This window comes from Callorhinus ursinus, unplaced genomic scaffold (genome assembly GCF_003265705.2).
Source record: "Callorhinus ursinus isolate GAN/ISIS: 27379988/994484 unplaced genomic scaffold, GSC_fseal_2.0 scaffold15, whole genome shotgun sequence".
Lineage (NCBI taxonomy): Eukaryota > Metazoa > Chordata > Mammalia > Carnivora > Otariidae > Callorhinus > Callorhinus ursinus.
In genome coordinates this window covers 26,066,191-26,090,412 of record NW_027397077.1, presented here as the reverse complement: position 1 = coordinate 26,090,412, position 24,222 = coordinate 26,066,191, and the positions used below count along the sequence as shown (strand labels likewise).

General features: G+C 41.1%; 1 protein-coding gene across 7 annotated transcripts in view; it reads left to right on the top strand.

Moving 5' to 3' along the window:
- The window catches only part of FOXP1 (forkhead box P1), a 568,616-nt gene that overhangs the window by 530,657 nt on the left and 13,737 nt on the right, over positions 1–24,222 (top strand). For 5 of the 7 annotated variants that reach the window (XM_073901540.1, XM_025885356.2, XM_025885357.2 and 2 more), the window contains 6 exons: positions 6,229–6,312; positions 16,518–16,719; positions 16,824–16,903; positions 17,508–17,609; positions 21,212–21,333; positions 23,068–23,137. In XM_073901540.1, the coding sequence (XP_073757641.1) occupies positions 6,229–6,312; positions 16,518–16,719; positions 16,824–16,903; positions 17,508–17,609; positions 21,212–21,333; positions 23,068–23,137 (660 nt within the window). The remainder of the gene's footprint in view (positions 1–6,228; positions 6,313–16,517; positions 16,720–16,823; positions 16,904–17,507; positions 17,610–21,211; positions 21,334–23,067; positions 23,138–24,222) is intronic. The other 2 variants (XM_025885358.2, XM_025885354.2) reach the window with 1 other exon arrangement.

Sequence of the window (24,222 nt, the reverse complement as noted above, 5' to 3'; positions counted from 1 at the left end):
GCTGGAACTCGGTGACACAGGAATCCCTGGGAAATTTTCTAAATCATGTATGGCAGAAACCATAAGCTCCAAGGAAACGTCAGCAGGGAGAAAAGTGTGCAAGTTTCAATAGCAGAGGGAGACATTAAGCCTAACACAGATCAGTTACTGCGGGGACTTCACGAGTGATTACTCTACCATTAGCAGTGCTGTTTGTAATCACACCAGCTTCCTGGACTTCTGCAAATATATTATCTGTAACGTGTCCCCACTTTGGGCCTCTCCAACACCAGTGAAGGCAACACTCAGGATAGTTCTTACCAGCAGTGGCCTCACAGAGCCTGCTGACTCTCCCTGAGTAAGCACAGAGCATGTGGGGAAGACGTCCTAATGGCACATTGCTGTGCATAGTGTCACTGCTTTGTGACTGGAGCCAAGGAAAAGAAGAGAGGGTCTCTAGGTTTCTCACTTCCACGTCCCTCTTTAAAAACCAAGACACTTATTTTTCATAATTTAAAATCCTGCTTAACTCTGGGAGCATTAGAATTCCTAGACTATGACTGAGTATTAGTGTGCGTCTGCTTTAAATGTCAAGAGAGTCTTTAATAATAACACGTAGGAATGTTAAGATGGTGACAGAATACAATAAAAGTAGGGAAATTCTTCCATTGGGGTGAAATGAGCCATAGGTTGCCTACCACCTGAGAACTGCAGTTGTGTTAAAGAAATCATTTAGAAGTTTTCAATGGCGCTGAGCTTTGAAGGCATGTGAATGACCAGAGTTTGATAAAGTGGGTCAAAAAGAACTCTTTGGTAAAACTCAGGTAGGTAGAAGAATTTCATTTCCCCTCCTTCCAAATCGTTTGGTTTGGTTTTTTTTTTTTTTCTTGTTTTTCTTCTTTTGATCATACATACTTTAGAGACCCATGAAACGGGATGCACTCTGCCTCAATCATCATCATATATAAAACTAAACAGCCACTCTTGGGACTTACTCAGTCCATGGAAGAGAGTCCTGTCTCCCAAAACGAGTGCATTAAACCCAGACACATGGGGTCCTTACTAAAACGTTTACCCCCACATCCCCTCGCTTGGCATGTTGGGCTTACCAAGTTTAAGTGAGACCCGTCAATTAGATTGGGGATCACCGTTGTCTGGGAATGATCCCGGCTTGCCCGATCCTCCGTGGAGTGCCTGCTGACACTCTGTGTCTCACCCTGCCTTGGAGGTTCTGCAGCGGTGATTCAGCGTAGGGGGTGGGGAGAGTGGCAAACATCTGTGTTTTCGGTTAGCATCCCGGGTGCCTCTTATAGTCACACCAGAGTGGGAAAGTCTGAACAGGCGTCCCGCAACTGGAATTCTAGTCTTACTTCTGCCCCTTCCCAGCTCCATGTTCTTGGGTGAGTTCACCCTTGGGGCCTCAGTTTCCCCAGCTATAAAATACAAGAGAAGGACAAGAGGTAGCCACAACAGTCTTTGCCTCCGTGAAATCCCGTGACTCACTTGGTCCCTTCTTCTCGTCCGTCCTCGGTAGTTCAAGCATTTTTACGCATCCAGGATCCTTCATTTATTTCAGATTCTGTTTCTCACAAGCGAGAACCGCCAAATTGGGCTTAAAATGATTAGTCCTCCAGACAACATATAAAGTGATTATGTTAAATGAACCTAAAACCATGTTCCCTTTTCTCTGCTAAAAGAATGAGTTTAATCTCCTCAGTTTTTATCTTTGAAGATGTTGAATGGAGCTCCTTGCCTTCGGCGGTTATCAGTGTGTCCAGAGCGATACAAGCATTCCAGCCTTTCATGGCCCGGACAGGCTAAAACCTAATTTGAGGCCATGGCTGATAGAAGAGGGGATGACCTATATCAGCCAAGGGGAGAAAAAGCATTTGCCTAGGATGAGGGCAAGAGACCGCGAGAACCAAGGAAATCAATCCATAAGCAGTGGGCTTCATCTCTTCTATGATTTCTGTTCCATTCTTCAAAACATCAAAAATCCTCTCCCCAGCTAGGCCCACTGCAAACTGCACAGAACTCCTGTCACATGGACCCGGGTTCCAAGCATATACTCAACCAGTTGAGGTCTAAATAGACCAGACGGTGTAACTTTCCTTTAAAGAAAGTTAGATATTTTTGAGCATCTGTGAAGCACTAGGCTCTATGCTAAGCTTGTTATGTGCAAGAACTTATCTAATCCTCAAAACAACTCTTCAGAGTTCAGAGATTATTATTCCATATTTAGAAGAAGAAACTAAATACTTAAAAAGGTTACATAATGTGCTCAGAGTTGCAGAGCCAGAATCTGAATCCAGCATAGTGTGATTGCAGTGCCCACGACCTTCATCCATTTTCACTCTGCTGTCTCTCTCCAAAATTGGGGAACCTGCTAATAAACATTGTACGAGCATGTCCCCTCAAGGTGGGGCCTGTTGGCATTCCTTTTTACACCAGATACCCCTCCCGTACCCACCAGGAAAGCTTTTAGAGAGTAATTTCTGCTTGCACAACATAAAAAATTGTTTCAATTTGCCAACCAAATTTTTAGTTGACCTTTGGAGTACATGTCTCATCCTCCTTTGCTTTGCTTTGCATGGGATTCAGTTTATGAGGGAATGCTGGAATATACACTTGCTAATATTAAACGTTTGTATTGTCATATTATAATAATGAAAGGGTGCCGTGAAAATGGATAGGGATGCTGAGCGCATGGAATAATGGCATAAAAAGTAATAAAGAATCTGAAAGCTTTTCAAAGAGCCAGTGAGTATTAAAAATGCAAGACAGCCCCAGTAGAGAGAGGATGTGGTTTCAGTAGGTGTGAAATATTAGCCTTTTTGCCTAAAACAACAAAAAGTGACTTTGGCAGGTGATTTTTTTTTTCTTTGATTGTTAAAAGGGTTTGTGTTAGAGTTAGAGCTGTAACTGATGGTAAAAATCCAGAACCCATCCAGGAATATATTACATGCTAGTTAGCACTGATCAAACAAAAACAGAAACTTGGACTTTTGCCTTTTTTCTGTAACCTTGCTGATCTTTTATATTAAAGCAGAGCTAGGATGGTAGAATTGAGTATGAGGCAAAATAAGGAACCTGGGTAATTCTCAAAATGGACAATGAATTTTATGTTAATATTCTCACGGAGAAGTGAGAAATTGTCTCCCATGGCAGTAACCTCCAGGGTTTATGGATGTGGCTGTGTGTACAAACTCTAGGTATGTGTTTGTGACATAGTGTTATTACATCTGACCAGTAAAATGTCAGCATGGTAGACATCTGGATAGAACATAGAGTTGATGATTCCTTTTGATGCTGGGAATTTGGATTTCCTTCTCCTTGGTCTTGGTTAATTGCTACATCAATGTTTACCCCCAAATTAAGTCACAGTTAATATTCATCAGACTCTTAAGTAAATATCACCTCTCACCCTTTAATTTGTAACATTCAGTATGGCAGACTACTTGTTTTTTAAAAAGAATAATAGATACGCCTTCATTCCTTCTGCCCCATGATAACTTTTAAGACAATACTTTTTAGAATTCTACGAATATTTGGGTCCTAACACCTAAAAACTTAAAACATGGTAAAAAAAAACAAACAAACAAAAAAAAAACTACAGAAATACAAGTAACTGTAGAAGAATGCCATTGCAAACATTTTAATTGTTCTAACTGAGCCACTTTGGAAAACTAAATTCCTTTGGCATTATGTGTTCAGAGCATCTTTTAGTTTGGCCGGTCAATAACTTACTAAGGCTCAGAAGATGAATAACGTAAAGTGGCTCCTAATATGGTATCATTTTCATTTCCTGTTTGTTGAAAGATAAATGCTAACACTATAAGGCTTTTTTTTTTCTTCTTCTTAATTTATTCCTCCCTGTTCCACAAGGGAATAAAAAGGAAAAAAATCAAATGCGATATGGCTTGAGACTGAGTCATCCAGCCAGGATAAGCCGAAAGCTTTTTCTCTCTTGCTTTCATACCTTTTCCCTTTCCTCTGCCTTTTCCCCCAAATGCTGAAACACCCCCTTTTCCCTTAGAAAACACCTTTCTTTTAGAATGTCTTGTTTGACTTTTATTTTGAAATAATTCAACTTATGAAAAATGGGTATTTCTTTTAAGATTCTATTTTTGGGCCACCTGGGTGGCTCAGTCAGTTGAGCCTCTCACTCCTGGTTTTGGCTCAGGTCATGATCTCAGGGTTGTGAGATTGAGCCCTGCATCAGGCTCCGTGCTGGAGTCTGCTTGAGATTCTCTCCATCTCCCTCCCCCTCTGCCCCCCCCCCCGCTCGCTCTCTCTCCTTTTCCCTCTCTTTCAAATAAATAAAATAAATAAAACCCTTTTTAAAAATGTTGTTTTTAAGCAATCTCTACACCCATCGTGGAGCTCGAACTCACAACCCTGAGATCGAGTCACACGCTTTACCAACTGAGCCAGCCAAGTGCCCCCAAAACTTGATATTTGAAAGATTTAAGGTTAATTATGTGACATAGAAGAAATGAGTCCCTCCCCAGTTCAAAGGCATTATTGGGGACCAGTGATCTATCGAAGTGCTGATCTAAGACTCTCCCCACCACCCCACCCCTTTCTCTTTCATTCTCTCTCCCTCTCTGTTCACTCATTCGTTAGTCTCTTCTACATTTCCCCCAAATTCCACAGCTCTTCTCTCAACTATGCCTTTATCTTTTAGAGATACACTTCCCACTTAACCTTACAGAGGTAATTATTATCATGTCTGGTATTTTCACCGTAAGCATCTTTGCTATAGACCTCTCTGCTGCAGTCATTTGCACCACAGAACTAACTGTCCTAAGGCAGTTTTGCCCTAAGAGATTTTAAAAGTAAATAAATAAATAACTGGTTGACGATTTGGTTTGACAGTTTGGTTTCATTTCTCCATTGACAAAGTACTTCCATTTTTATATTCTATAAGTCTTAGCCCTCATAAAGGTGTATACGGTGACCCAGAGTTTCTAACCCATGTGTCCTGTAGAATTTTGGAACAGAGGTCTCTCAGTGGACATGAGACCATATGCCAAGCACAAGAGACCGTGCAGAAGGCTTTTACAGCGCCATACAGAGCTCAGTTAGAAACACGTATTCTAGAATTGGAAACGGATACCTCTCCTCATGAAGGAATTGTATGGATAAAAGAAAAAGTGCGGTGCTGAATGGGGATGAACGAGAGCAAGCAGAAAACGTGTGATACCGTGAATAATTGGGAGATGAGTGAAGTGCTTCGGTACAGTCCATAAAATAAAACCCGTTACTTACGCTGTCTTGCCCCCAGTCTGCACTGTACACTTTGAACGTATTCAAATGTTTTTTCTGGGGAAGCTGTTTCATTTTGTCCTTTTTCGGGAACGTTCCCCTTTCATTTGTCATGATCCCGTCTTTTATGGTAAGATTGTCTTACGGCCAATTAGTTATGTGGCAAAGATGCTTATGGCAAAACTACCTAGAATCAATTATTTTGCATCCTCTGTGCCCAGCTGCCTTGAATTACCAAAAATATCATGTTTAAACAGTTCAAGGCAAGCAAAAAGAAAGGAACATCTAGTAGTAGTTTGAGTGCAATGATGTACATAAGATTAGAAGCTTGTGTTTCTTCAAAAGATAATTTTTTGTACAATGAGAAGACTTAAGTTTTTGTTAAGATGAGACTAACACATAGTAGGTACTCACCTATTGAATAAATGAATGATCAAGCTTATTCTGCATTCCTTTGGAGATGAGAATTTGCCATCCCTTGTCCCCGTGCCTGCCCTGCCAGTATTGCTCAGCGGCACTGTGCTAATCTCTGCCTACCTGTTAAGAAAGATGAAGTTAATGCTGCATAAATGTGTCCGTGTGTCTGAGAGCTCTTCCACAGCCACAAAAGATGAATTTTTATGAGTTTTAGCCACCTCACTCGTTTCCCTTTGGCTTGCTCGTGAATAAGACTGGTTAATAGGCGTGATTCACGTTTTTGTCTTTTAGCTGTCTGTGTTCTTTGGGACTCCTTGGTGCCGGCAGGTCTAGAACTTTCCAGTTAAAAGCTAATGCATCTTGTGTTGAGAAATCTCACACTGACACCTCCAGTTACTTCGAGTTTGGCAATGGTTGTGTAGATTTCAAAACGATTAAGCAATGAGAAAGATTTTGTCATGTGCAATGGTGCTATAGTTTAATTTGGAATATGTATCATTTTGGATGTTAAAATAGTAATGCATCTGTATTCAAAGAAATAACAGAGCATTTCCTTCCCACTAGCTTGCAAAAGACAAAGAGCGCCTGCAAGCCATGATGACCCATCTGCACGTGAAGTCTACGGAACCCAAAGCCGCCCCTCAGCCCGTAAGTACCGAGCTCTACACCAAGGGGAGGAACCCCACAGTATCTTTTCTCTGCTTCCCCCAGCCCAAGCATAGGAGGCAGGACAGCCTACCCTGGCAGCTTGTTAGTATTGAAGGACTTAAGTTCAGTTGACTCTTTCCGGGTACCTTTTAGGAAGAGGGCACACGCAAGGCATTTAAGAAGATAGAGGATGATTCAGATCCTTGGCCAAGTGGCCTGACCACTAGCTCTTCAGGACAGATGATTGGTGCTATAGCAGGGTATGAAAATATATTATGACTGGTCATGGGGTGGGGTGGGGGAATCTTTCTAAATGGTGTGAACACAGAAAGAAGACAGCCAGACCATGGAGTCAAAAGAAAAAGGCATTTCAGGGGTTAGCCGAGAGACAGGGAGCAGGTATGCAAAAGGGAGTGAGGGCTAGTCCAGTGTAACTGTAACAGAGGAAAGAAACAGAAAACACACTCTTGGAATAACTGGAGGCTAAGATTCTGGAGGGTGTCCAATGGTTATTAGAGAGTTAAAAGTGAATATTACTCTTTTGCAGTTAGGAGATCAAACACAGTAAGCTGAAATTACATTTAACTTTTAGGAATCTCCTACTGCTTGCCTTGTTCCCTTTTCCTTAACCTTGAAGAGTGCCATCCAAGCACAGACAGTTAATATCGAAGCAGAAGGATGGTTTCTAAACCCCAAATCCTGTCTTGGGCCTCATTCCTTGCTATAAATTGATCGCTTTAACAGTTGTATTTCTCATATACTTACATTTCTAAAAATCTCTTAGTAGCTTCCACTGATTATTCAAAATGGAGAGAGTGCTGTGCTTCTTGATTTTTAAGATTTGTAAAATTTAAAGGTACACTGCCTTTATTTGATTTTGCTTGGAGTCACTGTGTGAAAATTAATTGAGCGTTGACAATCTATAGTTAGTACCAGCAATTTTAATCAATATGCAATGATGCAGCGTAATGGCAAAGTATTGGTTTATCTGTTTTGACTGATTTTTTTCTATAAATAAAGCAAACATACACCCATATATGTATGATTTATGGTGATAGAAATAAAACGGAGTCAGACTATTAACCCAGCAAATATGGTAGCCTGCCAAGATGCAGTTGGCAGACAAAATTAATGTCTGAAACAGAACACATTACTGAGATATAGGACATAAAATCATTAAACACTTTGCACATCCATTTTTACTAGGAAAGAGCCCTTAGTTTCCATGTGTTTTGCAGTAAATGGCTATAGGACTGAATGTGTAGGCTACCAAAAGAAAGGGAAACAAGAACTTAGTTTGGTATTGTGGATTCAGTAGTAAGCTGTGCTATTTGTGCTGCCTTCATCAGCCCCTCCTTTTAAGGAGGGTCCTTGGGAATAATAGGAGCCCAGTTAAAGCAAGTTGGTAAGACCTGAAAGGACTGGATGGTCTTCTCCAGTGAGCACAGCCAACTGCTAGGGGAACCGTTGCCTTCTGAATCCTCTTCATGATTGTTTTTGTTGGAGTTGGTTCCCCTCCCCCCCCACCGCCGCCACCGCCGCCGCCAGGATGAAGGGTTTGAATCTTTAAACCTAGTAATAAGGGAGAGAATGAGATTATCTCCTTCTTCCTGCATGGATTAAAAGCAGTGATGTTATAATAATGTTTGGACTCCGGACTCTGGGATGGACTCACGTTATATGATGGGGCTCCTTGGGAGGGGGAGAGATAAAAGTGGGGAAGAGGTTGTGAAACCCCATGGGGCACTCAGTGAGTGATGGGGCCAGGTGTTGGCAGGGAGCACCATACAGGTAAGCATGCATTGGCCCTGAAAGGACCATTTGGAATCTCCATGAGGACCAGTGTGAAGCAGCCAGTAAACAGGGAAAAGCAGTCCTGGGGGAAATGCACAGGGAAGGAAGGTTTGTCTTGATTAGTATTTAAAAAAAAAAATGTTTTACATTCTAGAAAATTATAACTTCGAAGGGGACCTCCTACTAAATTTATTTTTAACTGTTCTATTGAAAATTCTCTACCACTAGTCAACATTATCTCTTAGTAGCTCAGCACAGTATTTCTTTATTAAAAGAAATAGGCACGAATATTTTTGACTGAAAAATTAATAGCTTTTGAATTCATACACAGCAGGTTTTCTTTTGCAAAGAAGTCCAATATCGCTGCACAGCACTTCTATAACCATTTATTTAGTGTCCAAGTCAAACCTTTGACAGCTAGAGCAGTGCTACAAGCCAATATAAAGAACTCCAAGATGTAAACCAACAATAGGCCGTCTGTGTGAGGTTTGCCATTGTCAAATACATAGATTGTTTGGATTAGTTTATGTAAATGTACTGTTGTATTACCCTTTGCAAAAAAAAAAAAAAAAATCACATTTGTATATGAAAAGTGGTTCCCTTCACAGGCAGCATTATAAATTCCTTATCCTTTAACTTACATGTAAGAAGTAAAAATTGGTGCCTGACAAGCAGATATTGTATGACACTCTTACCAGAGTGAACCTGCCGTCTTTTCATTTATTGGAAAAGAGAAAATTTTATTATAGATACCATCTTATAAATCAGGAATTATTAAAATATGTATAGGTGAGGCATTGGGAAATTAATTATAAAAGGTAGACGTGTAGTGTTTTGCATAAATTTTTACTTTCCTTGCCCCAAAAAGGGGAGGAAAAAAGGCATACACATTGAGCAGACCCTTGATTCTTTCAACTTGAGGGATACCGAGCTATCTGATGTTCGTTTCTAAGGTGCAAACGACTCCTGTTTTGCCTATAATTAATTTATTCCACCTTAAATAATAGAATGCACAGTGTGTCCTTCTAGAATCTTTGATTTGAAATAAGCAGTCACCAGGATTCAAATCTAACCATAGATGGGGACTTTCATGTTACAGCCTTGCCAGTAAGTTGATGGAAGTTTTTTTTTTTTTTTCTTTTTTCCATTTCTGTTTAAAAGGAACTTTGTGTTTATTTTAAAATTCTTAGTCACTAAGTGATAGAATGCTTTGCTGTAAACGTTGCTTTTCACTAAATGCCATTTGGGTGGTAAGTGTCATTTGTTGTATCCAGTCATCCAGCCAGTCCTCTTTCTTTGCATCAGAGAAACTGCCAAAACCTTCTTGGACTGTTCTTACATCAGCTCATAGACACACTCCCTGGGCCCCGTTGTGGAACTCGTCTTCCCAAGTGGGTCGTTGGAGGATCTGCTCATCTCAGGACAGTCCTGAGTTTTTAGACATAGCTGTCAGCTCATCCCACACCGGGACGTGCATAGGGGAGCCTTCCTGTTCTTCGGACACCTCCAACAGCACCTCTCCCCGCTTGCCATCAAAGTCTTCACACCGAAGAAAACCTTTCCTTTCGTAATTACACCCAGGACTCACAGGGCACGGTATTTTTGGACAGGGAATTCTGCGTTTCGAGTCAAGGTATTTGATCAACAAGTTATTTATTAAGCATGCTACTAAAAACACGGAGCAGTAAAACCAGAGAGCCCCATCCCTGCCACTGAGGTGCCGGAGTCTTGAGGGACAGGCGCACAGCTGCGCACACTCACTGCATGAATCGTGCTGTGCACCCGTCAAGCAGCCGCTCTACAGCGGGCATTCTGGGAGACGTGGTGTGTGAGAGGAACAGGAAGAAATGGAAAGGTGTCAGATGTGTGAATTTCTCCTTGGGTTCAGAGGAGGTGCTTGCGTCCGTGTGTCTCTGAGGAAGGCAACAGGGAGAGGACCAGTATGGAGGAAGGCAGTGTCACGAGGACCAGTGTGGAGGAAGCAAAGGACCAACCAGCATCAGATAAAATAGGCTTTCCGTTTTTTAATTTATTTTATTTGTAAGCTTTTAATTTTCTGAAGTCTGGGCTGTGCGTGGAAAGGGATGTGTCAAGGTTTCCCGGAACGGCTATATATTCTAGCCCTTGGGTATGCACAGTGGGAAAAGCCTTTCCTGACATATGTTGAGAATGGCCAGATTTGCTCTATTTTGAGTTTTAAAAGATCCTTCTCTTTTCCATGGGAAGAGAAGCAAAAAAAGAAAAAAAAAATCAGACAAGAGTAAACTTTCCTAATGAGACTGATGGATAGTCTTTTGTCCCAAACTCGGTAACATTCTCAAAGTAAACACCAAAGTGTATGGCTTGGGGGTTCGTGTCTCCATGCTTGCCCCGTGGAGAATTTGCCGAGCTGTCTCCCTGGAGGGAAGCGTAACTCAGAGGACAAAACCATAACAACAAAAAGAAGCATGTCTGTGTTACGACTTTATTAAGACTTTAAGGATTTTTTAAGAAGACTTCCCTATCATAATGTCAGGAAAATCCCGTAAATCATATTTTATAATCCTGGAGGACAGGAGAGGTACGCCTGGCTCCGGCGTATCCCTGCACACTAGCAACCGCTCCTGATCCTGGAAAAACCACATTCCTTCATATTTGGTGGGCAAGTAATTATAGCGTAGGTAGTATATGCTTCTTTATAAAAATGTTCTAAAACGCTTACAGGAACTTGGATATTTGAAGCAAAATGCAATATTACATTTTCCTCTTTACGCATTCTCTTTTCTTCCAACCATAGCAATTAGGACTGTTTTGAAATAGTTTTTAGCTGCTATAAAAACAAAGTGTCCCCCCTCCATAAAAGGGGTCTTTTAACTCTTAAAGCAATGGCTGATCCTTTGGGCTGCTTGCAGCCTTGATTTAGGCCTAGAGAAACAATATCAGGCAGTCATTAAAAGATTCTCTAGCACAACACACACAAGCTGTTTTTCTGTACTGTTTCTCATGAGGCCCTCCCCTCCCCTTCTCCCCCCCCCCCACCTACCCCCTCCCCCTCCCCCGCCCCGGTACCACCACTTTCTCATTCACTGCCCTATGCCAGCACCTGGCCCCCGTGCAGTCGCAGGGCCAGGCTCAAGGAGCACCGAACCAGAGCCTCCCCCTGCTGCGGCGCAGCCTCCCCACGGATGTCCCTCAGGCCTCAGAAAGGCTGGCCGTCTCTGAACGCCAGTGATTCGTGTCTAGAAGCAGTGTGCCGTTCAAGCAGGCCTGGAGCCCGCTCAGGGCAGTTACACCAAGAGCAGAAAAACGAGTTCTGTGAGCCTCAAAGTCCCTACTAAGCAGCTAGGTGCCCCTGTGTTTGGGTTTCAGGTTTGTCTTTTGTTCTCAGAATCTGTTTTCTTATGAGGCAAGAGCACAAACAAAAATAAAAATGAGTTCTTATGGGAATACTTAAGACAAGTCTGCTTCTGTCCGGGGTTTACATCAGCGCTTTGTTTATTTTTTAAAAATGTGAGTGACTCATCATCTTTAAAAGAAGAGAGGAGGTTACTGTTTAAAAACTAGAGATTAATCTTTTAGAAAAGGACTCAGTGGAAGATCAGGCAGCTGACAGAGTCCCAGTCGTTGGGATGGGTACGATTCCCAGGACAACCCTTCTGGAAGTGAGCTGGGGGAAAGACGGTGGTTAAGAGCACATGGAGATTTAAAAAAGAAAAAAACCCACAGCGGATCTTAAGTGACAGAAGAATTTAACTTCTGGCCAGACCCTCAAAGTGGTTATCTTTGCTGAAATCATCACATGACGGAAACTTGCCATGTAGAAAATATCAGAGTTACTAACTTTCCCAAACATAGCAACTTCTTTTTAAATAGAAAATAGACACAATAAGAAAAATAGGAAAAGAAACCCTCCCAGTCCAATCCCTTCCTGCTCCATGCCCCGGAAAAAAAAAAAAAAATTATCTTTTAAAACCTTAACTACGATCAGAAACACGAAGCTCATATGCTTTCATTTCTAATTGATGAATATATTAAGATTTAATAGTTTACAATTAAGATGAATATTTCAAGATTATAGCAAAACCCACAGCAGTCCCGATTTGCTGTTCTGTTCTAAGTCTGTAATTAAATTTTTTTCTTTCTCTTTTTTTTGGGGGGTTGGGGTGGGGGGAGTCCACTGTTCTCAGAGACCTTAATTAAAAGAGCAGGTTTGGTTTGAACACAGAGCCTGTTTTGAATCCTTCCCCATGCTCCATCTTATCTCTCCCTCGTGACCTTCCTCCCCGAAGACGGTTTCTCCTCAAGACAAGCATGTGATCATCAAACGAAAGTTTGAAAGTTAACAAACTTCTATAGCAGTTGACAAGGTTGACATTTCATTAACTTGTTGGTTCAGCCTTCAAATGATTTTGCGAGGCGAAGCACCCTCTGTTTGGAGTTTACAGCTTTTTGTTCTCCCTTCCCTCACAGACTACAGTCATGTTTAATTTGGAATCTGGGCTCCTTTGGCAAATTAGCAATTAGAACAATTTTGTGGGAATATGTATATGTGTCATTAGTTTTCCTGCAAATTAATAGCAAGGGCAGAGGTCAGACAGAAATTTTCCACTTGACTGCCGTTCCTCTATTGAGACTTGGCACTTGGTTGTGGAATGGCCACAGCTGCTCTCAGCCACCCTCTTCCTGTAGGAACTGTCTTTTAATTAGTTTACCTCACAGCCATCATTACAAATATTACTGCCTCCCCTCCTCGAAGTAAAATTACTGTTTCTACAAAATATTCCAGTGACATCTTGCACCACTGCACATTGATGGTGGGGTCACTTGAATGCAGCATTTAATCATTAGATCACCTCCATCCTCGTCTCCTAATTAGAACCCTTACAATACATTTTTATCTGGTAATTAGCTGAGATTGGCTGCTTCCTCTGTGGCTTATTAGAGACAGCCCAGCAGTGGGTGTGAATCACGGTGTCATTTGTCAAGCCTGGTAAGCCCCTTCTCTGCTCTCTTCTGGCTTCATGTTTATTTCCATTTGCTACCTATGTTCAAAGCCTCCAGAAAATTCTACTGTGTATTTCTTTGTGGGTTGTGCTAACCTGGAGGGATTTTATTTTTCACTATTGCTTTTTCGGTACAGACAGTCCAGGTGTTAAGACCTTGGGTAAAAGCTACAGATGTCCCATTCTTTTCACATTTTATGACACAGTACCACATGACATGTCTGTTCTCCTGTGTGAGCACCGCAAGATGGATATGTAGTTGCTGAATGTTTACATGAGTTTTGATTTTTTAGAGTCCCGTACACTTGGTTCCCTTCCTCACAAAATGAGTAGCCGGCATATTCCTTGAGCCCTACTATTTATGATTCTCGTTAAGTGTTTAAGAAAGTTATGGTGTTTAGGGTACTGTCCTTAAACGGAAAAGAAAAGCCAAAAAGTGGAGTTAGTCCTCAGAATTGCTTAGTGGTTGTTAACACACGTTGTCCTTGGACTGGTGTCTATTTTCGATGGTAAGCTCTTCAGGGGCAGCGAATGAATGTTCTGTCCCTGTTTTTGTCATTTCAGTTTCAAATGCCTTATATTTGTTCAGTAATATTTATTGAATGTCATTTATAAGCAGGGACTAAAGCTATTCACTGAATCCTTTCCAAAAATGAGCATACAGAAAAATGAAGCCGGCTAGTGTTTATTTTTCCCATTAACTGGGCATAAGATGCTTATACAGAGAGCCTAGAATCACGAGTGTGTGTTTGACTGGTTGTGAATATAGGCAAGTCATTTCATCGATCTTTGGCCTCAGTTTGCTCATCTGTAAAACGTGAGCAGTGACATCTCACTTATTAGTGATGATAGTATGAGAATGAAGTGAAATCACGCAGTGGCAGGTGGTTTACAACATGGTTTATACAAATGGTATCCACGACTTTCCAGAGTGTTCGGATATTCTTGGGACTAGCAGCGTCTGAATTTTAAAAGCTGTGTATTTATGAGCAGTAGCCTTTGCTGCACTAATTTCCTTGACCCATTGCTTGGGCTGATGCTTATACAGACTGGTTGCTGCACTTGGTCAGTGATTAAGGCCCAAGGCACAGAGGAGGTCAGCCCCAACTTTCCCCCGTGGCTTCTCAATTCTGCTCCATCCCAAGGCTGCTACTCTGAACTGTAAGCACTTAGTCCACAAATACACGTCAGGAAGGCAGGTTTCCAGCACTAATAAAAAAGAAAGCAACTCGCAGCGTTGGCCCAGTTTGCTGGGCGGGGGGTGGGGGTTGTAAGAGCAGTGTCCTCTCCATAGCTTGCTCTTCTAGGGCATGGGGGTTGGGGGAAGGGTCTGGCATTAGTCAGCATTTCACCAGGGGAATTAAAAAGGAAAGCAAAAAAAAAAAAAAAAGATAGTAGGAAGGGAAAAATGAAGGGGGGAAATTGGAGGGGGCGATGAACCATGAGAGACTGTGGACTCTTGAGAAACAAACTGAGGGTTCTAGAGGGGAGGGGGTGGCGGGATGGGTTAGCCTGGTGATGGGTATGAAATAGGGCACGTACTGAATGGAGCACTGGGTGTTATACGCAAACAGTGAATCATGGAACACTACATCAAAAACTAATGATGTAATGTATGGTGATTAGCAATATTTTTTTAAAAGTATGTTAAAGGAGTATTTATATTTACGAAATAAAAACTTTAGCATCCAATTAAAAAGAAAAAAAAAAAGGAAAGCACAACTACAGGCTTGCTACCCAACATTCCCTTTCCAGCACCATATTTACATTTTTTCCCCTGAATATTTACCTAACAATATTTGATCCTTCTTTTCTTCAAGTTCCTGGGTTTTATTTATTTATTTTTTTTAATGGAACTACCCTAAACATATGAGAAGCATTCTCATGGCCTTTTTCATTACTGGAGTGTGAGTAGAGGTGGAACTTTTAATGTGTTCTTTATGATCCCAGAGGAATCTCATTTTTAATACCTCCCACAAATAATGCCTTGTCCGTAGGGCTACTGCCATAGTGAAATACTTATTTTGTTAAATGATTTGAAATCTGGTTTGAGAAAATGTTACAAGTAAGCCACTTTGCATTAAGTTTCTTGGATTTGGGGCTGGCTGTGAGTATCTGAGATATCAATTCTGTGTAAATTGTAATAATATGTTGAAAAAGGCCAAGTTCTGTAGTATAGCTAGACTTAGTATTTCTGGAAGAACAAACTCAGGGTAAGGGGGACAAGCCCATTTTTTTTTAATTAATAAGAGAAGCACTTCAAGGTGAAGGCTAATGGAAGGAAGGAAACGGTACTCCTTCATTTTCCTTTGTACGACTTCAAATAAATAATACTCATTTCCTCACTTGATGCTCTAGATTCCATTATATTACTGAGCATTTGAAACTCAAAAAAAATTTTTACAGTTCCCGATGTTTCGTATGTCATCTTTTTTAATAGATTCCAGTCTATCTAGAGGACTATCAGATAGTCCTCTATTTGATAGAGTTTAATGAAAATTACACATAAAGCTTTCAAAGATTAGTCTTTACCAACTGATATAACTGAATGATGTCTAACTGGATCAGTGCCACTCTTTTTTTTTTTTTTTTTTTTTTTAAGATTTATTTGAGAGTTGGTGGGGGGCAGAGAGAGAATCTCCAGCAGACCCTGCGCTGAGCACAGAGCCCAACGCGGGGCTTGATTCCACCATCCAGAGATCATGACCTGATCCAAAATCAAGAGTTGGACAGTCAGCCGACTGAGCCGCTCAGGCGCCCCAGTGCCGCTCTTTTTAATTGGAGCCACAGGCCAAACATCCTTGTGGTGGCTCCCATCAGTGAAGGTTCATCATGGAGTTAAGTAGCCTATCCCTGTGCTGGCCAGTGTGGTAGCCACTGGCTACATGTGGCTATTTAAACAAAAGTTTAATTTTGATAAAAAGTAAAAACAGTTCCACACTGGCACCGACACATTGCAGAAAGTGCTGATGGAGAGCTCAGGTCTAGACCAAAGTATCCCCACTGGTGGCTTCTAGGATGTTGGTGTTCACTGGCCCTACCAGGACTCCACCCCCTCCGGGAGGCTTGCCAAGCACAGTAGGCTGCTCAAAAGGGTTCAAAGCCATGACTCAAGAAATGTTTTGACCCAGAACTTGTCAAACTTCACTGGGCTAGGTCACCCCTTTCTGCACACATTCATTTTTCACCATCTTTGGAAAACACCTGTGTCACCAACGGGTCAGGAGAACATGGCCAGAGAGGTTTTTAAACTGACCACTATGTGAACTGTTTTTACGTGGGAACTCGCCTCACATTTCAGTTGATTAGAAACATCTACTTAGAGAAGTAAAGCTAGCCGGGCGTCCCCTGCTGTAGTCTGGATTTCAGGTGCCTGCTTGCTCCCTGTTTTGTCTGAAGCTCTTCTGAGAATTCCTCTTCTCCTCACAGCTGAATCTGGTATCAAGTGTCACACTCTCCAAGTCTGCATCTGAGGCTTCTCCACAGAGCTTACCTCACACTCCGACGACCCCAACCGCCCCCATCACTCCTGTCACCCAAGGCCCCTCCGTCATCACCACCACCAGCATGCATACGGTGGGACCCATCCGCAGGCGGTACTCAGACAAATACAACGTGCCCATTTCTTCAGGTAGATACTCCATTTTCGCCTCATGTAGAACTGTAATACGCAATTCTTGTAGACCAGCCTCTTTTTAAAAAGTGATAATTAATAGGACAATGATTCTTATTTAGCAGATATTGCGCAGAACCAAGAATTTTATAAGAACGCAGAAGTTAGACCACCATTTACATATGCATCTTTAATTAGGCAGGTAAGTAAATAACACCGTATGTGAAATTCTATCAAAAGGTATACATGTACATGGATATATTATATTGATGAAGTAGATTTAAAACCGTTTAGTATGCAAGCATGCTAAAACCTTTTCTATAAGGTTTTTTAAAACTGCAATATATAACATAATTGCTTTTGATTAAGTATTACAATGCGATGTGATTATTAGGAAATTCATTTCACACAACAGTGAAAATGAGCCTGTTTAAAGATGGCAAGTCAATTATCACAAGCTACAGTAATCTCTGATCCCTAGAATTAATCTGAGCTCTAAATAATTACTGAGCTTTAATCAGCTAGTGAAATGTTTTGCATTTCTCTTTGATTCTGCTTTATGAATGACTAATAAATTAATATTTCTGTACGGAAACAGAAATAAAAACTCAAAACAATTAGATAATTCCATTTTGAATTTTGCTATTGAACTGTTAAATACAACCATTAATCTTAGATCATTTCGTGAAACCTTTCTTGGGCTTTAGCTCTGAATCCTGGTTATTTTATATTTTCAAGAAACTGTATAATGACGATTTTGCTGATTTGGTCATAAATTATCTTCTTTTGTTACTTCTGCTTCATAGGCCATTCTCGAATCTCCAGAAAAGCAGCTAACACTAAATGAAATCTATAACTGGTTCACAAGAATGTTTGCTTACTTTCGACGCAATGCGGCCACATGGAAGGTAAGCTTTCTCGAGGGCCTGTTAGGCTTGGGTCTTACCATTTATAAAAGAGTTTGTTGTTGAAAAAATGCAGGTGTTTTAAGTTACATGTGTATTGTTTTGATGCAGTCAAAAAGTCAGATTTATGGGAGTATTTTATTGAGAGAAGAGTACTGTTGGGGTTAGAATGCGGGGATAGAAGACCCCCATTACATTGGCACCAGATTTTGGATGCACCAGCCAGTAAAGCCCTTTCTGTCCGGTTGCAATATGAAGGGAAAAGGAACGGATGACACTGTTGCCCCGATACTGAGGTTGTCCTCTTATTTACACAAACCTCATGCTTTTCGGTCGTTAGCCACCACCAGTATTTGCTGAGATGCATGGCTAACATTTTTTTAACCGGGAGAAATGATCAGACAAACTTGACATAACTTTCATTGGTTGGATTTAAAAAGAGAAAAAGAAGAAAAAAAGCTCCTTACCACAATTAGTAAAGAAAGCCGTGTGGTCTCAGGACTAGCAGTGTATATGGCAAGTATCAGAGGGCAGCACCATATATTATTAAGTTTTTGGTTTTAGTCTTGGGTTTTTTTGGGGGGGTGTTTTTGTTTTTTTACATCACTCTATCCATCAGAGATTCATAGAAAATCTGGAAAAGGAAATTATCCAACTTCACTGTAACACCATTTACACCGTTTGCTATAAAACGGATCAAATCCCTCAGCTCCACATGGAATGCCCTAACTAGGCTTGAGGATCACGTGACATACCTCATTTCCAGTTCAGCAATGGGTTCATAGATTCTTTTAGTATTTCTTCCACTGCGTTAAATGAAGCCCTCACAAATTTTTGGATTTTACCGCTTTTACTTTTTTGGTTTAAATATTCTTGCTATAGAAGAGAGCAGGTCCAACCTGACAATTTTTTTTCATGCTTTTCTCCTATCTAGAATTCTTATAATCCCCAAATTCCACACCATGGAAAATGCAAATATCTTAGGATATTTTTACATGTCATTATTGTAAATATGATCGGGATTTATTATAGGATGCAAAGGAAATTTGCTCTGCTACTTTTTAAATTTTAGATAGAAAAACAAAAACAGAAAATACATTGCCTCTTATGTTCTTGATAAATTAGCATTTTAAAAGAAAATGAATATAACCATAGAATTAATTTATCAACCTCACACAGCCATGAATATCTATTATGGCTCAAAGTATCCTTTTTTATTTCCATTAGGACACATGGGTGCTGAAGGGAGCCTATGTTCAAAACCTTACCCGCTTCTCCTTAGCCTCCCTTAGGAGATAAAATGCAAAGTATCTTTAGCTATGAATGCCTTTCAAAATGTAGGAACTATAAGCATGAAGCAGACATTTTCTTCAAATTGCCTTTTATAAATAGAAAATGATCAAATTTAAAAATAATTACTGGCTGTGAATATGATATTTAAGCTCAGATCTACAGCTTTAACTTTTTCATTTTTGCAAACTGCAGGAGAAAGTGCCATCAATATAAACAATCCTAGATCAAGTACCAAATGACTCATAAATACGTATAATTTTCTCTACGTGTCCTTATTTCTATTGTAATCCTAAACAAAAGATCAAGTGCCCCATTTAAGTCATGGCTGAAAAGGGCTTACTCACGTTTTTGGGCAATTCTTTGATTTCTGGATGCTTTTGCCTAGATGTACAGTCTTGGAAAATAAAACTTAAGTTTGACTTTCTATCTTTACTTACATGGCCACACGCTTCAGACAGATCTGTAGTAGTCCTTCTGGCAGACATGGTTTCTTTAGATCTTCTGCAGTTCTAAATGTTTCGATGCTTATTCTAAAATATTAGACAGTGATAAAGTTGAGAGGAAATGTTGATTTCTTTCCCCACTATGTCTTCCATACATATACATGATCTGTCTGTAGTTTTTTAAAAGAAAATTTGGGTTAATTTAACCTCCTAAGTAATGTTCTGGGAGGTAAGAGTAGACCCTTCGCATTCCTGTGCCATGCGTTGGTTACAGCATAAAAAAGAAAATGCTTATTGCAAGAGCAGACCACAACCTATACATGAAGAAATTTGTCCTACCAAGTATAAATATAACATGACAAACGTTTTCAGAGATTTTTCTTTTGTTTTTATGCCAACCTGTCCAACCTGTTTGAATCAGGGGTGTCCTTTCATGGTCGTCTGGATGTTTTCAACCTACCCCAATTATGCTGACATAGCTCAAAACTCTGAGAATTTATCCTGTGGATTCTCCTTGCGAGTAGTTGATAACTTAGCTATGTAATAAAACATGTCTCATTATCTTCTTAAATATTCCATATCGAAAAAGAAAAATCAGCACTATCTCGTCTGACTCCTCAGAGTCACCAACGGTGATTATCTAAAAGTGGAAACAGCGCTCAGTATCTTGAGAGCGGGAATACTTGCAGGTAGCCCAAGGGGTGGGTTGCCCCACGTTTGAGCGATGGCAGCATCATTGGAATGGAGTGGAGGATATACTACATGGCGTGTGGGAGGTGGGATGTATGCATCCACTGTTCAGACCACAGTAGTCCCCTGCTTATGCCCTGTAAGAAGAAAGGTTTGAGTCAATGGCATGGGTCTTTTTGTAATGTCCTCATGTCTAATTTGGAGTCTCGATCAGTAAGTTCAAGCAAGGAGGCTAAAGAAATGAAGCCATGTTTGTTCCAGACCCCAGCATGGGTCGTGGATTTTTCTGAAACTCAAAGCAAAGAGGAGATGTTAAGGCTCCTCACCTTTGAGTTGGAATCCTCCTTTTCGGTGGACTATGGATGTCCAGGGTCTCCGTTTAAGAATGATCTTAGAAATGACATTTAACCATAAAAAAGAAACGTGGGGGCGGGGGATAGAATTATGTGTCTTTAGGAACCATCAGCTGCAGGAGTATCTTTTTGCCATTGAGAGTTCTACTCAGGTGTTTCTTTGGCATTGTTTGTTAATTAAGGTAATTGGCCATAGTAAGGACCAAGGTTTGTATATATATTTGGGAAGGTAAGACATAGCTTGATGATGGATACTGATGTACTGGGGATCCTTTCATTCCCTCATCCAGTCAGCTGCAGGAGGTGATGCTCTCAGTGGTAAGATCCAATTTAGATAAATCTGACAAAACCCGTAGAAGGTATTAAAGCCAAAACTTTCGAAAAAAGAACAAGAACAAAATGTATTTAACAGTATTATCATCATGTTTTTTTAAAATACCCTTTTATATGGGAGGTAAATTTAAAGGGGACAGTTTTATGCTCTACGTGTTTATTTTGAAGTCATATTAACAATATTTTCAGATTTTTACTGTGACCCCTATTTTGGGCTTACATGCATATTAACTATTTCTTCTGGTTAGCTACTACCAGAGACTAGATGTAAATGCCAGAGTATAATTAATTGATAATTTTGTTTTGTTTTGTTTTTTTATTTTTACATTTGGAAAAGGCATCCTTAACCTCAAGAAGGTCATCCACGGGGGTGGTTAGCTACAGCTTTTGGGGATGGTTTGACAAATGTGGACTGTGAGGCTGAATTTACTGCTGTTTTTGGAGTCTTTTCTTATAGAAAATGTAAATGTTCTCTCTTTTATACTTGCTGCAGAATGCAGTGCGTCATAATCTTAGTCTTCACAAGTGTTTTGTGCGAGTAGAAAACGTTAAAGGGGCAGTATGGACAGTGGATGAAGTAGAATTCCAAAAACGAAGGCCACAAAAGATCAGTGGGTACGTCCACCATGTTTGAACTTCTTAGCCTAGCTTGGATTGTGCTAACAAGTGTCAAGTAGAGGCTTTTGGCTGCTAGACGGTGTTAGACCAACGAACCGGTTTCACGTTGTCTCAGTTAAGGGAAGCAAAAAAGCATTTCATCCCTCCTGTTTTGTATACCCACCAGTCCCCCTGCCCTGCTTGCCGGTCTTTGTTGCATCCCACGCTAGTAGCTTTTAGGTGGCAATGCATATTAACCCTCACAAACCATTTGCTTATGCTTATTGCATTTTATTTTCTTTTTCCTGTTCCCTGTATTGGATGTCTGTTCTGCCCCCCCAACCCCGTCTCCTTTTGTTGCCACTCCATCTCCTTTGCCGCTGCTCCTATCCCAGGGTGCCATTCGCACCAACCTCTCACTGCATAAGTGCTTTATCAGAGTAGAGGATGAGTTTGGGTCCTTTTGGACAGTTGATGATGAAGAGTTTAAACGTGGCCGCCATATTCAACGAGGCCGTCCTCGCAAATACTGCCCCGATGAAAACTTTGACGAGCTTGTCACACAGTAAGAGCCTTTACTTGCTTTTGTTTTGTTTTTTCTGCTGTTGCTTTGGCTTTGCATGGTTGACTCATCCCATGTAGTTTTGCATTTCACCAAGTAGCAGTGCCACGGCTTTTCTGCAATGGAACTAAATTGTGTGATTCGTACATGTATTTCTCTTGTTTCTCTTTGGAACACCAGTGCCTTGAATAATGCTTTTTTGACGTCTTTAATGCACATATTGGTCGTATTTTGATTCAGCAGCTTACGGGGACCCTTTAAGAGTAAATACCTTGGCTTGAAAGTAATTCCTCCCAAGGAAAAAGGCAACTTTTATGGAGAGTTAAAATGTGTATTTAACGGGGTACATTTCTTGGTATTTGCCCACTCAGTTATAAGAATAACGTAAGTGGAATGAATGAGGAGAGAGAAATCCGTAACAGCACATACACTTCCTTTAAAGGCCAGTGATCAATCTGGGTGACTTCCCTACTTGGAAGCCTCTCCTTCCTAGAGATTTTTTTTTCGCATGGTATCTAGTCTTCCTTGGATTAGTTTATGGACACAGCATCCAGTATTCTTACAACCTCCCAGATTTGGCTGTGCAAGAAAGATCTCAACCCAACCTCCCCGCCTTCCCTGGGAACAACCCTTCCGTGTCACCCCCTTCTCCCCATCTTCTTTTAGCACTAAATGTGCCTCAGAGGGGGACCTCCTTTAAGAGCCATCCTGCCTTTACCTCCTATGGTCATTCTGGAGTTAATACCATGGAGACGATTCTCTAGCTAACTCCCAGGAAACCCTGCTGTCAGCTCACAGACTTGACTGCCCCTCAGCCCCCCAGAGCTTCTGCCTTCCTGTTGGGCTCATGGCAGCTACTAAAAATGTGCGGAGAGGTTGAGATGTTGTGTGAGGGGAAAAAAAAAAAAAAAGAAAAATACATCATTGGAGGGGAGTGCCCAGGGCTGGTCTAACTGAAGCCCGAATTTTACACCCAGTTTCCTTGAAGAGCAAAGTCCTGCCCCGGGGTATCCACACAGACCAGCCCCGTAAAGCCAGGGGCTGTGGAGAAAACCTAACTTTCCTTTGGTTTTGTTAATGGGGGACATTTCTGATTTGGAAGGGAGACCAGCAAGCTTAAGATAAAACTTGGCTCGGAACTCAGGGGCTGATTGCGTTTAACTTTGAGTTTTTATCTTTTTCTTATGCAGTAACCCTTCCCTTATTAAAAACATGCAGAGCAGCCACGCCTATTGTACACCCCTCAATGCAGCTTTACAGGTAAGATTAATGGTCGTCCCGAATATGCAGTGGAGGCACATGTCTCCCCCTCTCATTTCAAAATATATTAGCCTCGCTCTAATTAGATATTAAATTTTAATTCCGTTAAACTTTTTTCTTAAGTGCACAAAGCATCGTACTCCCTGGAGGCAAACACATCGGGCTGCTTCAGCATTAGTGGGATGCTTAGCATTTTGAATATTGTGGCAAAAAAATTAAAAGTTCACTTATTAATATTTATCAGCAGTATCATAATTTCCATCCTCTTATTTCAGAATTTCACTTGAGGCAAAAATACCACAAGTGTAATTACTCTAGCACAGCTATTAATGTGCTGGATGATAGGCCACTGTATCACATGACCTTCTATTGTTCACGGGTTTAAAGAGAAAGCAGAGCTTTTTATTTCTTCTTCTAAAGTCTGTTTTAGCATCTTCAGTCCTTGGCCGGGGCGGGGCGGGGGCGTGGCAGAGATCCAGGTTTGGTTCACTTGGTAAAAGTAAACTGTTTTTGTTTAAACTAGAGGGGTGTTGAAGAACACTCTTTAGGTTTCCAGCAGATTGCTCAAGATTACATAAGAAGCATACAGAATGTTTGTTTCCTACTGACAAACCAAGCACTCATTACATAACCAGCATTACCGGGGGATGAAGACACTAGTTTTGAGCAGGAGTGAGTTTACCAGCCAGATACGAGTTACAGGGCAGCCAGCCGAGCCTTTTATTTATCCCATTTCTCAGTGGTCCCAGTTTGAGTTTGCCCCTGCCTAGATTGTTCTAGAAGACAGGCCAAGGGAATCTTGCTACCTTGAAAAAGACATACTCTGTACATAGATTGGATGTATATAATCCCAGGCCATCCCAGACCTTTCCAGCGTGGGTTCTTGCTGGGGGCTTTATCGCCCCAAAATGGGTACTTAGATAGTACAATGTCTTGTGCCCCTCCAAAGGGCCATAACACAAACAAACAGGAGCGTCTTTATAAGGCTCCGTAAGGGGTCAGAGGAAGAGAATGAAAAATGGTTGAGCTACTTGACATTATGGGAACAGAGTGGGTGAAGAGGCAGGAGATCAGGACGGGCACGT